This window comes from Coturnix japonica, chromosome 2, assembly GCF_001577835.2.
Source record: "Coturnix japonica isolate 7356 chromosome 2, Coturnix japonica 2.1, whole genome shotgun sequence".
NCBI classification, from domain to species: Eukaryota; Metazoa; Chordata; class Aves; order Galliformes; family Phasianidae; genus Coturnix; species Coturnix japonica.
In genome coordinates this window covers 54,110,464-54,126,037 of record NC_029517.1, presented here as the reverse complement: position 1 = coordinate 54,126,037, position 15,574 = coordinate 54,110,464, and the positions used below count along the sequence as shown (strand labels likewise).

The following is a 15,574-nucleotide window of genomic DNA, read 5'->3' as shown; positions in this document are numbered from 1 at the left end:
TGAACATTTTTCATGTTGTTTGTCTACCTGAGAGATTGCATAGAAGAATGAATGCTTCAGGAGGCATTAGGAAATTGTTTATACGTTGAATAGAGCCATGCAACAGAATACGCATTCCAAATGTAGTCTGAAAAGAGGCGTGACTAATTAATAGCAACTATTTCCATAGTTTCAGTACTAGTAGTTAGCAGTACACAACTTTGTATTTTTATAATGGAGAATAGAAGTAAGTGCTATTTTCTTTAACATTAAGATGCTGGAGTAAGAAAAATCCCAGTACGCAGTAATTTAGATGATTCCATTTTCAAAGTCCCACAGTGAAGGTATATATAAAAATGGTTATTGAAACTCAGCCAAAATCAGGTGCGGTTTCTCTCCATCCCCAAAGTCTTGCAAATTATGAGGTTTATTCCTCTTTTGTCACATTGCAAACTGGAAGAAGACATTCTTTCACCTTGTAAAGGTATCTACAAGAGCAGCTCATCCTGTTTTGTAAGCCTTGAAAGGAGACAGAATTATGGAAGTTCTGCTTGTGTGGGAATGACAGAGGCCTTGGAGATATGCAGCAGTTCAGGAGGTCAGACTGTGTAGAATACAGGATAAGTTTATTTCATATAAGTCATTTATTTCACATTTTAAAAAGCAACAATCATGCAATATTCTTTCACAGTAGTAAAATGATTAACGTAACTGATACTGTCTCAAATATCTGAGGGGTAAATCAAAGATGATATAAGTAATAAAGCCTTCACTGAGCATCAAATACCATAAAGGGGCAGAAGAATGTCATGAACAAGGCTTGGATATGTTAGTTAAGGTACAGCCTTCAGTACACACACAGAATAGTTGGAGGGTTAAAGACCTTTCTCAGACAGCCACACTTCTTAAAACATATCGAGTTCAAAAAGTGATAGGAAACATCTGCTCAGTTGTTTTGCAGTGGAAAATTATGAACTCTGTTTCAACACAGAAGGCCCTTTTGCAGGTTCACTGTTCCACCCACTTGGTTAAATCCCCATGGTTAAATCTGTTATACCAATCTGGAATGAGACCAGGTTGTTTCTAACTCATTTTTAAAAACATTCATTTTGGATTTCTTAGCCTCTTTCTCAGGAACAGTCATGTCTTTGTCATCAGTGTTCTTCTAACTGGAGGTTGCACTGAAGTCTGAGAATGCCATGCTGTTGTTCGTAGCTCATTAGGATACCCTTTAATCCTTGTATTTATCAGTGAATGTCCCCAGAGATGCAGGGCTTTCCATAAGTGCCTAAAAGCAAATCAGTCAGGCACCCTGTAGATTACTCTACACATGACAATAGCCTTTGTTAGCATAATGTGTTATCATGCATTATGTAGCGTGTCTCTGAGGTCTAGCAATCCCTGTCAACAACCAGAATAAATGGAAATATCTTCCAGGAGCTTTAGGGCCTTTGAAGAGGCCAAACGGTGATAATTCTGGAAAATAAGAGAGATCACGTGTGCAACATCTGACACAGAGTTTCATGAACAGTTTTTTACAAGCATTTGTGAAAAGTCGGATGCATGCTGTACACTTAATAAGAGATGAAGGAGAAGTTTGAGCACTACCAGTTGGAAACCTTCCCAGCTGCAATAACAGTTTGGTGTGTTCTGTCAGGCTGCTTGACAGCAACAGTTTTCAGTGCATCTTCTTTCAGCATGCTTGGACATTGAATTTGCTAGATGAGAAAAACAAGGTTCCACGTGAAAGTAAACACAGGTACTTATTGAGAGCATCTCAGTCGCAAGTGAAGGGTTTGGGGTGGGATATTTTTAATGCACAACTAGATTGCAAAAGAAAAGAACTGACATTAGATATTTTGTATGCACAGAATAGTGCTGGACGGGATAATGGCACATCACTGTTACAGACAATGCTTCTACAAATGCCTTGCCTCAGTGAGGAATGCCCAGATCTGTAGCTGACAGCAACTCAGACTGCACGCTGGGGAAAGGGCATCTCTGATTATGCCCGTTTTCTTCTCTATGCCCTTTGCTTAGGTATACCCAAGCAACACTGAGCAGGGAGACAGCACTGATCTAGTTGGAGCTTTGATCTGGTGCAGTACAGCTGTACTGGTTCTCACACAGCTGTAAGTTGACATATTTAATAACATATTTCAAACTTCACTACACCAGATCACTTAAAGACACACTACCTAATCGCACAACCCTTCAAATCACTTCAAGTGATTAAAACATCTTCAGGAGTACTCAGGCTAGTGTTCATACAGAGATAACACTGTAATAAATACTACCTTATTTATTCAGACCTTCATATTCTCTGTAGTATTCCACTCTTCTGCCTCTATCTTCTTTTCCTGTATTTTTGAAGTGACCACTTCTCAGCTGAAATGCCATTTAAATGACAAAAGGCTTTAATACTATCCTGCACTCATACTATATGAGAGAAAAATCAAGTTAGCTGAGTGCTATTTATCAGCACTGACTGCCAATTAGAGGTGGGTCTGTAGTTTGCAGCAGTTGAGGAGGGATGCCTGCGTGCCAGCTGGGTAGTAGTCATTACCCTGGTTTGCAAGCTGGCCTTTCTGTTGTCTGAGTTGGCTGGAGATTGAGTTTGTTCCTATCAAGGCTAGAAATAAACTTCAAAGAGAACATGGCTGAGAATAACTCTCTTAGTTCCTCTTTTACATGGAGTCTGTCAGTGATAGTAACTGTGCTGCTCGGGAGGATGCTAATTGTGTTGAGTGGTACCAGCAGCATAAAGGTTGATGTTTTCAGAAAACAGAAAGCTATAGTTGAAGGGTGGACATGTTTGCATCTAATGTTATTTACTGGACTTCGAAGATAGATTTGAGAAAATATTCTTGCTGTTGTTGTTTTACAGTTGGCTTGTATAAATCACTGCAGTCTGCCTTGTCTATGACAGTGTGAGAATTTGCTCTGGCACTTTACAGTAACTTCTTAACAACTGGATTCTCAGCCTCACAACCTTCTCTGCTCTGGATTGTCTCCTCTGCTTCAGTTGTGTCCTACACAAGTAGCTTAGCAGGGGCAGAGAAATGCTCACTAAAGCAGAAAAAAGAAATACATAATCATCAAGTTAGCTTTCCACTGTTACCTTCCTCCATGTATTACTCTGGCACTGAGAGATGTGGTTTAGTGGCTGTGGGTGATGGGTTGATGGTTGGTTGGATTAGATGATCTTAGTGGCCTTTTCCAATGTTAATGATTCTATGAAATACATTGCAAGATGGATTCAAAGTAATGGAGTAGAAGGTTCGATTGTTGGGGAAAAAACCTGTTTCCTACACTCAGAAATAGGGAAGAAAACTATTTACTATTCCTCTGGAAGGAATGCAAAAGGTTTTGCCACTGCATAGGCTGTCAGAATGTGAGACCTCCTACAGGTCTCTTAGTCACAGACCTTTAAAAACTTCTGTGTGCTGGATACATGGAGGCTCAATAGAAAGGACAATCTCTGGCACACAAGCAAAGAGCAGGAGTGAAATCCCGACTGCCCTGGAGGCTGTAGGACTTCAAAGTCTGGCTTAGAAGCCATGTGAATGTGTATGGATGTGACACCTGGATAAGACGAGAGACAGATACTATGATATTAACTTACAGGTTAAAAAAATAAAAGAATGCTTTGGGAATCATAGAGAGCCATCAGATTTAACAGTGAATGTGCATATTTTACATGGCACACTGGGATTTATGCTTCCCAGTTCTGCCCTCTCCAGTCAGCTTGCTTCCTTTATGTGTGCTCTTCTGGGAGAATAGCAGGAAGAAACCACCTTTTTAATTGCAAAAAACACTTAGATGTATGATGAAGATGTGAACTGGAAATGATTCAGGTGGCTCTCTGAAGAGCCTTTTAAATACCTTACCTCCAATTTCTTCCTGGTTATGGTTAGATTGAACCATAACATTCCAATTGTTGGAAACCAAGAACAGGAAACCAGTGTTGTTAGGCTTGCACATGTGTTATTTTTAATATGACTGCTTCATAACCTATTGAGTCAGAACTCTTGCTTAACGTCTAGGTTTTGTTGTATTCTTTCATTGGTCTGTGTTCAAAGAGGCTGAAACCTTAATCCTTGCATGCTACAGATCTGTCAATGCTATAGAAAGGCAAGTTGTTTTGTTTTGTTTTTACTATCTTCTTCCTTTGTTTAACATCAAAAATGCCCAATGTTTTTGACCAGGAGGTCCTATCTTTGTGCTTTCCTTCAGAAATATAAGCATTTCTTAATTTTGTTCTTCTGGCTTTCCTTCCCAGCTCTGTTTTGTGATGTTCTGGACACCAAATGTGTCAGAGAAGATTTTAGTTGACATAATCGGAGTCGACTTCGCTTTTGCAGAGCTGTGTGTCGTTCCTTTGCGCATCTTCTCCTTTTTCCCAGTTCCAGGTAAAAACAAAAACAAAAACTCAGCTTTGAGCTATAAACAAATGCTATGTGATGTAGTGAAGAATATAAAAATATCCTATCCTAAATATATATTCATATACATATATACTAAATATATCTAAACTCATGTTGTTTAAGTAATTTGCACATGAAAGCTACTTCATTTCTAGTAGGGTTTCCCAGCATGCAGAGCTACCAGAAACGAGTTTCACCGTGTGTTTTTCTGAGCAGTGCTCTCTGCACGATTAGATCTTCATATGAAATGACTGATGTTCACTCCTTTCACCTCCTTTTCTCCTTCCCTTCCTCTGTTCATAAATAGTGACAGTCAGAGCACACCTGACTGGTTGGCTGATGACTCTAAAAAAGACATTTGTGCTGGCACCCAGCTCAGTGCTGCGGATTATCGTCCTCATCACTAGTCTCATTGTTCTGCCTTACTTGGGGTAAGTTTCTCTGCTCTCCACAGAGGTGATGGAATTGATTTGTCTTCTGTCCTGTCTCCTGAATTTGCTTAACCCAGAGTGTTTTCCCCAAATACTAACTGTGATATAAACCCCAAACGGTTGCAATATGTAGAAAAAAAAAGAAACCCCAAACATTTACAGATTTACAAGTGTGACTTTGCTGTAGGCAGTCAAGATACTGATGTTCATTTTGAAAAAGATGCACAAATGCCAGAGAGGCAAAAACATGTTCCTATGTGGAATTTATTTCCAGTATGTTAATTGCATTGTTAAGAAAGATATCGGGAGAAAATCCTGTTCGTAAAGTCAAAGAATCTGTTCTACAGCACACTGCACATGTCTTTAAATTCTGTATTCAGCTTTTCTTAGTTGAGAATTTGGTTCAGAATGTGCTTCATTACTAAATACTGAAGTAAGTTAAGAAACAAAAAAGTTGTTAAAATACATGTCAGTGGAAATATAATTATGCATTATGTATTGCCACACAACCATGACTGATTTGTTATGTGCTACCCACAGAGTTCATGGAGCCACCTTGGGAGTAGGATCCCTTCTAGCAGGGTTTGTGGGAGAATCCACTATGGTCGCAATAGCGGCCTGTTACGTCTATCGAAAACAGGTAAGCAGTAGGCTGTGCAGGATCTGGTGTAAGCACATTTTAATTCAGGCTCGGTCCTTGATCTCTGTCATGATTAATCTGTTACATTTTTCCAGACCATCAGAGTAAGATCTATAAACTTTGAGATGTATATTGTTGGCCTGAGGCTTCACAATGTACATCTATCTGTTTTCGACTTGCCTTCTGACTGCTTGTTGATACAGTAGTAGCTTAAAAAGTGTTTCTAGCCAGGGACATGGTACTTCGTCTTTTTTGCAGGCAGTAATAGCAATTGCTGTGCCAAGCTAATTTATTCCCTCACCAGAATTAGCATGTAACTAATACCATCATATCCACAGCCACTGTCACAGTGGTGGAGCCAACTAGTAGCTGTATGGATCAACTTGTTCTCACCTAAAGAGGTAATAAGTGCTCAGTACTTGAGATCTGCAAATCAAGACTTGTGTAGACACCTCTGAAATACTGAAACTCTGATATGCCTAAACTCAGCTGAATCAGTAATACCTGTGGGGGTACTTTTGTCAGCATTACAAGTGTTTTCAGTAAGACTAGTCAGCCTGCTGAGAAATGGATAATAAGGAACAGATGCTTCAATTTGTTTTTAGTGGGGCTGAATACTTCTTAGCTTTACTAATCCAGGACATCCTGGATGAATCATAGGACACTTGAATGCCCTCCCGCTCCTGCTGTCCAAAAATACTCAAGTATTACTAGGCTTTGGTGGGGTGGGGGCTCACAGTGTATCATCAATACCATGAAAAGCCAGAATGCTGACATCTTAAAAATTACTGAAGTTTGACATTTGAGAAATTCAGATTTCACCCTAGAGCAATCTATCTTCTCAAATATGTTGTTTTCTTTTTTTTTTCTTTTTCTTTTTTTTCTTTTTTTAATAATAAGTCCGTGACTTATTAAAAGATTCCAGATGCTTTCTTCCCTCCAGTCACAGTGACGCCCGTCTTGGATGTCTGTTAGCATAAGAAATGCATCTATTATTGCAGTTACGTTAGGAAGGTGAAAGCAGAGTCCCAAAAGCGTATGAAAACCTTCTAAATTATGACACCTTGCTAGTGGCAAGCCGTGAATATGACACAAATATTATAGTTCTTTATTATGTACCCTAACAAATGTATTATTTCTACCTGGCTTCTCTCAGTGCCCAAAGCTTGTAGGACTGTGTTCACAAGCAGCATATTTGTATGTTTATGACTGGTTGTTTCAATCTAGAAAAAGAAGCGGAACGAGAATGAAACGTCTGGAGAAGGTGAAGACTCTGCCATGACCGACATGCCTCACACGGAGGAAATGACAGACATCGTAGAAATGAGAGAAGAGAATGAATAAGAAATGGGATGCAATTGTTCTCTGCAGGGACGATTGGAGTGACACTTCAGCATCTTGTCGTCTCTCATACTTTTTTTGTTTGTTTGTTTTTATTTTTGTAATAAAGAGGCCTTGATTTAAAAGGTTTCAGATAAATTCTCTAGCATACTGAGTATGCTCACACTGATGAGGGACCTAAAAAGAGGTCTTTGCTTTTTTCTTTTTCAATTGAATTTGTTTTCTCACTCCATGCAAACATAAAAGATACAATTGCATCACTGTAGAGTCTTCCTTACTTATGCATCCATCTTCTCTGGACAATCTGCATTTGTCAACCAAAGCCCTGCTGTGTGTGTGTGCCTGCGTGCACACACACGAGTGCCACTGGCTCAGTGCTACTGCCATAATCCTTCTCCCTCCCCTCTTTCCTTTTCCTTCCTTTTCTTTATGAGAAATGTTAAGGAAAAGAAGTTTGGAATACAGAGCTTTATTTTACTTGCTTGAAAATGAATTTGCTACATAAACTAATATACTATGGTGAACTATATCTTTTTGTTTGGCCTCATCACTAGAGCTTATACTGCACAGGGTACAAGGCAGGGAGGAACACGTAAGTCTCCATATGGGGAAAAACAGATTCCTCTCTTCTGGTAAAAGTGTGTGGATGTGCATATACACACACAGAGACATACATGTATATATATTTATATATATATGCATATGATAAATAAAATACACACAGGACAAGAACTCTGCTTAGTTTTCATTCCATCTGAAAGACGAAAACCTTTTGAAAAATGTAAGCATTTAATTCAGAATCTTCTTGAATAGTTAAGCACCACCTCACATAGTTTTCTCTAGGAAAAAAAAACACCCATGCACTTTCCTCTTGTGAAGAGGGTGACAGCAACTGATATAATTTGACTGTATTTGAATAAAAAAATAAACATTGACAAGCTTTACCAAAGTTCTTGTCCACTGATTTAACTTTAATTTTCAGAGGCTGATTTGCTCTACTTTTATTTCTGGTGTCTATATATTGAAAGAAAAAATATAGGTAACTTGTGCAGGATACCATGCTGTGTCATAATCCTACACATAGTTCCATAAAATCATTCATTTGGTGATGTACACATGCTCACACACACGTGTATATATATAAATATATATATATATACACACATATATGTATGTTTTGCTATGATATATTTACCTATGCAGTAGATCAGAAACAGTATGGTGAAGCTCAAGTACTGGTAGTCCTCCAAGTCCTCAAGTAGGGACCATGATCACTTGTTATCTCTTAACAGTGTCATGGAAGTGGAAAGCTGCTCAAACCAGCAAGTTGCACTTTGCAAACAAGGCAGGCACTGTGCAGTTTAATTGAGCCTTAAAAAGTAGAGCGTGGTGTTGGATGGTCGGTCCTTGTCAAGTGGAAATGAAGCCTAAGTAAGAGGTTACTGAAACAGATGGTTTGGGTGCCACTGATGACGGCTGCGGGAGCAGCTTCTATTGCTGTGGCTGTTCTGTGTTTGGCTGCGGGGCAGCGTTCCTGTGTCCAGTTTGTAGTAGCTTGGGTTCTTTCAGTTGTAACTGTGCCAGATTCACATTCTGGGTACAGTTATCCTACATGGTATTTCTGCAAACCAGTTAATTTAAACTTTGTTTAGTAAAAATATATTTTTATAAGTTGTGGAAATGATTATTTAATTGTGGACAACTTCAGTTTCTAGATTATTTGCCAGGTAGTCCCAGCACTCAGAAAATTGACCAGAATTAGCCATTACTTTCAATGTTATATCAATATATGTGTGTATATGCATACACATGTGTATAAATATATATATTGTATATTATGTACATTTATTTTAAGCCACAGTACATTTCTTATTTTTCCAAGTTCAGCTAAAAATGTCTCTAAAACATTACCGAGTTGACTAGTAACCTGGTGTAGCTGTCATGAAAGGCATTGTATCAATGAACTTCGTCTTAGATATTTGTACCCATTTGTTATATGTGCAAATGCAGTAAGAAGAGACTTAGAAATGATTCTGTCCAATGATAGACTTGAAAAATCAGTCCATGGTTAATTAGCGGTGGCAGAAAAGGACAAGACTAAACCTAGTAGCCACTCATTTTTTGTGCCACCGCAAGGTTGTTCTCACTGTCTATTGTAGGAGAGTTTTTAAAAAGACTAAATGTCCTCAGACAAATGAACTTCATGCAGTATGGAGACTGTACACATACACATTCACAAACACCCTCAAACAGTCATATGTATATAACATGTATATAGACTGTTACAGTTCACAGCGGCCAGTTAAAGACTTCTCTGTTCTTGTCGTTTTCATTTATATCCAAATCTGTAACACACAGTTTTTGAGGAACTGTGGGGATAAAGCCCTAAACTATTTTGATACTCGACAGAAATACAAATAGCAGTATTTTTGAGGAATTTTGAGCATTGCAGGTGTAGGGTTCAAGGTAACGACTGCACCAAAAGTAGGAATCTGAAAACAAATTCACTGATGCACTGAGTCTTTTGTTTTAGATAGAAAACTGAACGATCATTGAAGAGTCAATTATTGATCATATAGAGCGAAACTAATGGTGTTGTAAAAGTCAAAATTTTGGGTCTGTGGGTAGTTAATATTCCTTTATTTTACACAAAAAACAAGTAGTGAATGAGCACAGGAGTGGTAGGATTTGGGCAAGTATTCACAAAGTTTTGTAAAGACACGTTCATTACACTGATTCCCATTTTCTGTGCACTGTGTACTTTTTGCCTTGCTGGGTTAACCAAATCTCCTGATGTATCTGCAACACGTAACTCCATATGGGAGCTTGGTGTCCCAGCAGATGCTCTCTCACAGTGGCATGCTCAACCTGATGGCAGGTCCACAAGGAGCTCCATGTGCCACAGCAGCGCCCAGAGCTCCATCTGGTGACATCTTCAAGGGCTTCAGTGACAATCTGAGCCCCATTTGATGGTGCGTCCAACTGGACTGCCTTTGGACCAAGGGCACGTGCCACCATGTCCAGCTTAACTGAACCCCACTGAATGGGTCCAATCATTACCCGCCCAAGTGTCTCTGCTGAGCAGGCCCTTGTGAACATGCTGGCTTCTTCCCACACAAAGGGTCTCTTGAATTTTGATGAAATGCTGTCTCCTTTGTGGTGTTGCTCATGACTTCTCTATCTGTGTGATACATTCTGAGGTAACAGAAATCTGTTAGTTGTCTGTTTTGAGAGGGAGAAACAGCACCATCATCTCGCTGAGCTCACGTGAAGTTTCAGCCTTTCAATACTTTCTTGAGAAAAACTGAATTATATCAGTGAAGGTACAATAAAAAGAGCAAAAAAGTTGATCTTCATCCTACATTTTATGTTTTAGTCCATGAAGGAACATACCACACAGCAGAAAGTAGAAGGGATGCTGGTAGATTGTGGATTAATGTTCCTAGGCTTTTCATACATACTTAAGGTTGTGTTAACTGTCTGAGTTTTCCTTTCACAGACCCAGTAGCAGTTGGAAAGCACCTATTTTTTATCATCTCCCCCACACGCTTACTAGGCCATGGCCCTGGTGAGGCGGGCTCTGCGTGTCCCATCCCTCTTACACAGCCATACAGTCAAGAGTGAGAGCTGTGCTGGGCAAGAGGATGGGTGAGTAACAGAGAAGTCTTTTGTTTCCTACTCATTTTGCTGCTAAATATTTCCTTTGAATGGGGGAGATTTATATCTGGCTCTCGGTCGGGTTGTGCCGAACTGCTGCAGACAGACAGACAGTGGCTGGAGACGGAGGGTGAGCTGCTGAATGCAGTGTATTCAGGGCAGGCAACAGCACACAGACAGGAGCCTTTTGAGGGAGAGAGTTCTTTTTTTGTGGGCTGGCGCCTCGTGCTTAAAGGGAAGGGTGAAAGGACACCTTGGGGTGCTTGGATTGGCCACCAGGCGCAGGCAGTGCGGGGTGGTGTGGGAGCAGAAGGGCAGTGGCACGACTCGGCCTCTCGCTGAGGTGTGGGCATGGTGTGATCAGTGGGACAGTGCGGCTGGGAATACCTGAGCATCAGTCCAGTAGCCAGATAGATGAATATATATATATGGGTATGTATATATGAGTGTGTATGTAAGAGTGTTATGCACATGTTTTTACAACTGGCTGTATGTAGTTTGCTGGAACAAAGTACAAATAAGATCTTAAAGAGGGAACATGGAAAAGTTTATGGATGTGGCACACCTGGCCTGAAGGCATCACTGGGTGGAAGTCAATTAACAGAGAGCAGAAATGGCTCTGCCATTCTCCTGTTAACTGCACTGGAGAGGAACTGAAGGGTGAGAAGCGATGTGTAAATGAGGCACAGCTCTGAGTATTTGGGTTTCTGAGAGTGGAGGAGTCATCAGAGAAAAGAGCGTGAAAACGCCTCAGAAAAGTATTCAAGCAGAAGTGAACCAATATGTGTGCTTTGCAGCACTCAGAGACTTTACATCGCCTGCTGATTCCAAGTAACTGGCAGTAACCAGGCAAATGTCACGAGCTTTAGTTAAACAGAGTTAGAGAGTAACAAAGAGCGAATTACACAGCTTTGATATCTAACTGGCATTTCCCAAGTACCAAGTTAGCCATATGCATGTGCAGACTGTCGTGTTTGCAGACCACGGCAAGAGCCCACTGCATGTCCCCCAGGCCACAACCATGGGCTCTTCTTGGCTTCCCTGCAGCACACCTTGTTGTACTGTGTGCTGATGCACAGCATGAAGTGAGGCACCTACATTAATTAGATCAGCCATGAGCTCAGGTGCAGTGTGGGCCAGACATGCAAGAGAGCAGCAGAGCAGGGGGATGAAGCAGAGTGCTTAGGGAGCCATGGCTCACATGTGATTTTGGAACAGCTTGTGTGGATTTGTTCTGAAAATCAGTGCACAGATCCACTCTTCAACAAAGCCATTGCCAGACTTCTTGGCATTCTATGATTGCTAGACGTTGTCACTCCTCACATCTACTCAAGTTTCACCTCACTTCTCTCTCTCATTCCCAGTTCTGCACTGTCAGATATTTCTTTAGTTTCTTCTGAAGGCTCCTGCTAGGTTTATTTTGTCTGCTGGCATTTTGAGAAGGAAAACATGGTCTTCATGCTGAATGTCAAGTAATGTAGTCTTTAAAAAGTAGCTTGAAACAGAACTGTTTTTGATGAACTGTTTTTTGCTTTTCATTTGCTAAGCCAAAAAGGAGTCAAGAAACAGAAGGAACTGGGGGATGTTCTTTATTTAAAATCAAGAATTCAAAGAATTAATTCAAGTTTACTACTTAACTCGAGCCATTCTTTTGACCTGCTGGTGATTTTTGAGCGCCAGGTCCCAGCTCTTCCAGCAGCAGAGCACTGTTCTAAGCACAGGGAAGCACAGGACTTTGTATAGATGAAAACTAAAATACAACCTGAAGAGGCTGATTCTTAGGAAGAATCTGCTCAAAATTCAGCTGAACTTGTGCAACCTGACTAATGTCTAAAGTTGCCCTGCTTTGGGGTTACATAGATAAATACCTGCCATCTCCGTCTGACCTAACTTGTTCCCTGCTTCACTTAGGAACCTAGGATAGTCCTGTCATCTTAAGGCACTTGAGACTGTTTGTTGTTTTTTTTTAGGGTTTCAGGGCTGAGAGATGGTGCCTGCTAGGGCTCAACAATGCAGATATCTAAGCCAAAATCTGAGCTTCACAGATTCTTTTGCAGATGACAAAACTTTCATATTTCAGGGCCAGCTGTAAGCAGCCTCCCACCCTGTGGGAGCCCCACAATGAGGGCAAAGCAAAGCTCAGCTATTGTATACACAGACAAAATATTTGAGAACTGCACTGCACTTTTACAGTTAACTCTCTAAGTACAAAAGCCTGAAACCAGCAAGCAACTGCATGCATCACCCTCTTTTCATGTGCATCATTCAGCACCATAAAAAAAGCTTTCAAGTTAATGCAAAGTAATACTACAATTTATGTAATAAACCAGCTTGAGCCTGTCTACAAATGAGAGCGTCTAAATACTCTCTTAGGAAAGGATGTATTTGAATGAGTGTCCCGCCTGGGTGGAAAGCAGAGTGTGAGCGCACACACGGAAAGCAACAGAGCCTGAACTAGCATACTCAGCTTTGTAGTTAGCAGCACTAATGCAACTCTGGTTCTGTGTCCTATTACAGTAAACACCATGGCCTTCCTAAGCTGTGACAAAACAATTAGGAGGCTGCAGGCCACAGGGTTACTTACATCAACTGATTTTATCAAGAGACCTTGCAAATGCTACGACGTTCCAAAAGCAAAACCTGTAAAAAAAAAAAAAGAAGGCTCGTATGCATTTTTATAGAAGATGTCAACAAGGTTCTTAAAATTAATCCCACTTTCAGTGATGTAGTTCAAAGCGCACTTTGCTTACTTTATTTTTAATAAAAATTCACCCACAAAACACCATATATTATTACAAAGCAAATGGGTAAGATGTGGAATTCAAACTCTGTTTTTTTTCAGTGGGACAGAAGCTCCCACCACCACAACCACCACAAAGGCATTTGAGCTCAGGTGGTGTCACTCATTCAGAACACTGGCCTCACTACTACTGCTACTTTAGATCTGCTTTTGTTGCTGCTGCCTCCATTTTCTTGATGCCAGGCACCCAGGGCAGTGCTTGGTTGGACACACCAGCATGGCCATGGGTCTCCAGGGCTTGCCTGCCAAGTGAGAGGTGACTCAAAACACAGAGCCCCTTTAGGACAAAACCTGATGGCTTGTCATTCCACCATTATGAGCAAGCTGGGGGCAGCAGTCTTCCCTAGAGCTGGCTCTTCTGAGAGAGGGAAAATAGACTTTGCCTTTTATTGATGGGATTGTGGCTGGGATTGCAGCCACTGTCAGGTCCTCCAGTGCTGCTTTTGGTTGTTGGTTTAGTTTGTGCTGTGACATTGGCAGAGCATCTTAGTAATACAGGCTGTAGAAATCCCAGCTGGAGACCAAAGAGTCTTTTCTGCTTGGTGGCATAGATGAAATGAATTTAATGGTGCAATTCCCTCATTTATCATCTTTAACGGGAGGTTCACTCACCTATGAAGGTTACCGGGCAGCACTGCTGATATCAGATAAACCTGAACTTTACGGTTCTAGGAACACAAAAGACACCAAACTTTGTCACACTTTTTGTGGTGGAGAAAGAGGGAAGCTTCATTCATTCCACTCTCTATCTTCACATAGTTGAACATGGCCAGCCACAAGGTTACTCCAGAAAGAGCTCTAAAGCTGAGCAGAACCCAGAACCCAAAAGGAAAAGCAGCAGATGAGAACCATTTTGTCTCTGCAGCAGGGGATCATCTTGGAGGAGGGCTAAATTGAATAGAAATGTCCCCCAGAAAGTATTGGTTTTAGAGCAGAGGTTCAGGATGGCTTAGACCACATTGTACATCATTTGTAAAGTAGTAACAGCAAGGATAGCAGGTTCTCCAAACTCCAAAAGGTGTTCTGAGGATAGAGTTCACTGATCATGGTGAAAAATGCTTGGATACTGCAGGGAACAGCACCACAGAAATGCCTATAAATACTGAATACTCATATTTGCATGTTCTAATTGTGCCTTTGGGTTCTCTAAAATTGACTTGTTTTTAGTTTAATAGAAATACTTTAACAAATTGAGAGTGGGAAACAGTGTCTTGAAGCAGCATCCTAAGAAAGGGTAGCACAGCATCTGAAGGCTTTCTTGGGAGGGAGCAGGAGGGTGTTTGAGGGCCTCTGCCCACGGAGCATTCTGCAGGACTGTTCTCAGTTCTCTTCTGTTCTCAGTAGGCTTCCAAGTAGTAGCTGGGCACCCTTTGGGGAGTGCTGTGTTTGCACTGGGGTTAAGGTCACCTTTCCATAAGGAAAAAAAAAAACCAAGCAACTCATTTCTTTGTTCATTTCTGTTATTTTAAGGTAAATCTGAGAACTAGGCAAATGGTTATTTCACCTCAGAGGTATCACTTGCTTTTCATTTCTTTCAGAGTATCTTTCACTATCAGACTCAGACTCTTTCAGTGTCTTTCAGGATAAAGCTATCTTTATGCAAAGCAGCATGCTTAATAGCAATCGCTGACTATTTAAACAAGTCAATTTTCCAAGGACTGTAGGTATCAAGTCAGAGCCCTATTTGGAACTACAGTACAGGGATCCTAGATTTTAAAAGAAATGTTACCTCATGCATCATTTTCTGCCATACTTTTGTAGAATTCCAATTGATTTCTCTCAAAAGAAGCATTGTTTTCTTGAAGCTGTACACCTAAAGCGACCCGTTTGTTTTTTAATGAACGTTTTTCTTTGCTTTAAACACGTGGGTTTTCTGTAACCTCTAAAGAAACCAATGAAGGTAAAAACTTTGTACATTTTTTCAATGACTGCTGAGGTCGAAAGTATAAAAGTACGTGTTGCATTAAAACTGAGTGTTGTTTATGTATTTAACAGAGATGTATGTTTTTTGCATTGTTAAAAAGAACGATCTATGCTTTCTTTTAGGAGGGGGGGGGAGGTCTGTGCTCCAATATTGTCCAACAGCTTTCATATTCTAATTACTTTAAGTAAAAGTTCTAACAGTTTGCATATGATTCCAATTGCTTCCGTGTTATTAATTCTTGCAGTCTGACATGGTCTGAAGCACTCTTCTCATGTGGAATAATCAAAATACGCCTCCTGGTGAGAAATTAATCCAACCCTCAAATTGTTTTTGAGTTATGAGCATGATGCTGCCAACTGTAAGGTCTTGACTTTA

The 15,574-nt window shown here is 40.5% G+C and overlaps 1 protein-coding gene across 2 annotated transcripts in view; it reads left to right on the top strand.

Annotated features, from left to right (window-relative positions):
* Positions 1–15,410, top strand: part of ANKH (ANKH inorganic pyrophosphate transport regulator) — a 101,628-nt gene extending 86,218 nt beyond the window's left edge. For both annotated transcript variants that reach the window (XM_015854397.2, XM_015854398.2), the window contains exons 9-12: positions 4,262–4,391; positions 4,714–4,837; positions 5,378–5,477; positions 6,705–15,410. In XM_015854397.2, coding sequence (XP_015709883.1) covers positions 4,262–4,391; positions 4,714–4,837; positions 5,378–5,477; positions 6,705–6,821 — 471 coding nt within the window. In that variant the 3' untranslated portion in view covers positions 6,822–15,410. The remainder of the gene's footprint in view (positions 1–4,261; positions 4,392–4,713; positions 4,838–5,377; positions 5,478–6,704) is intronic.
* Positions 15,411–15,574: the final 164 nt, after the last annotated feature.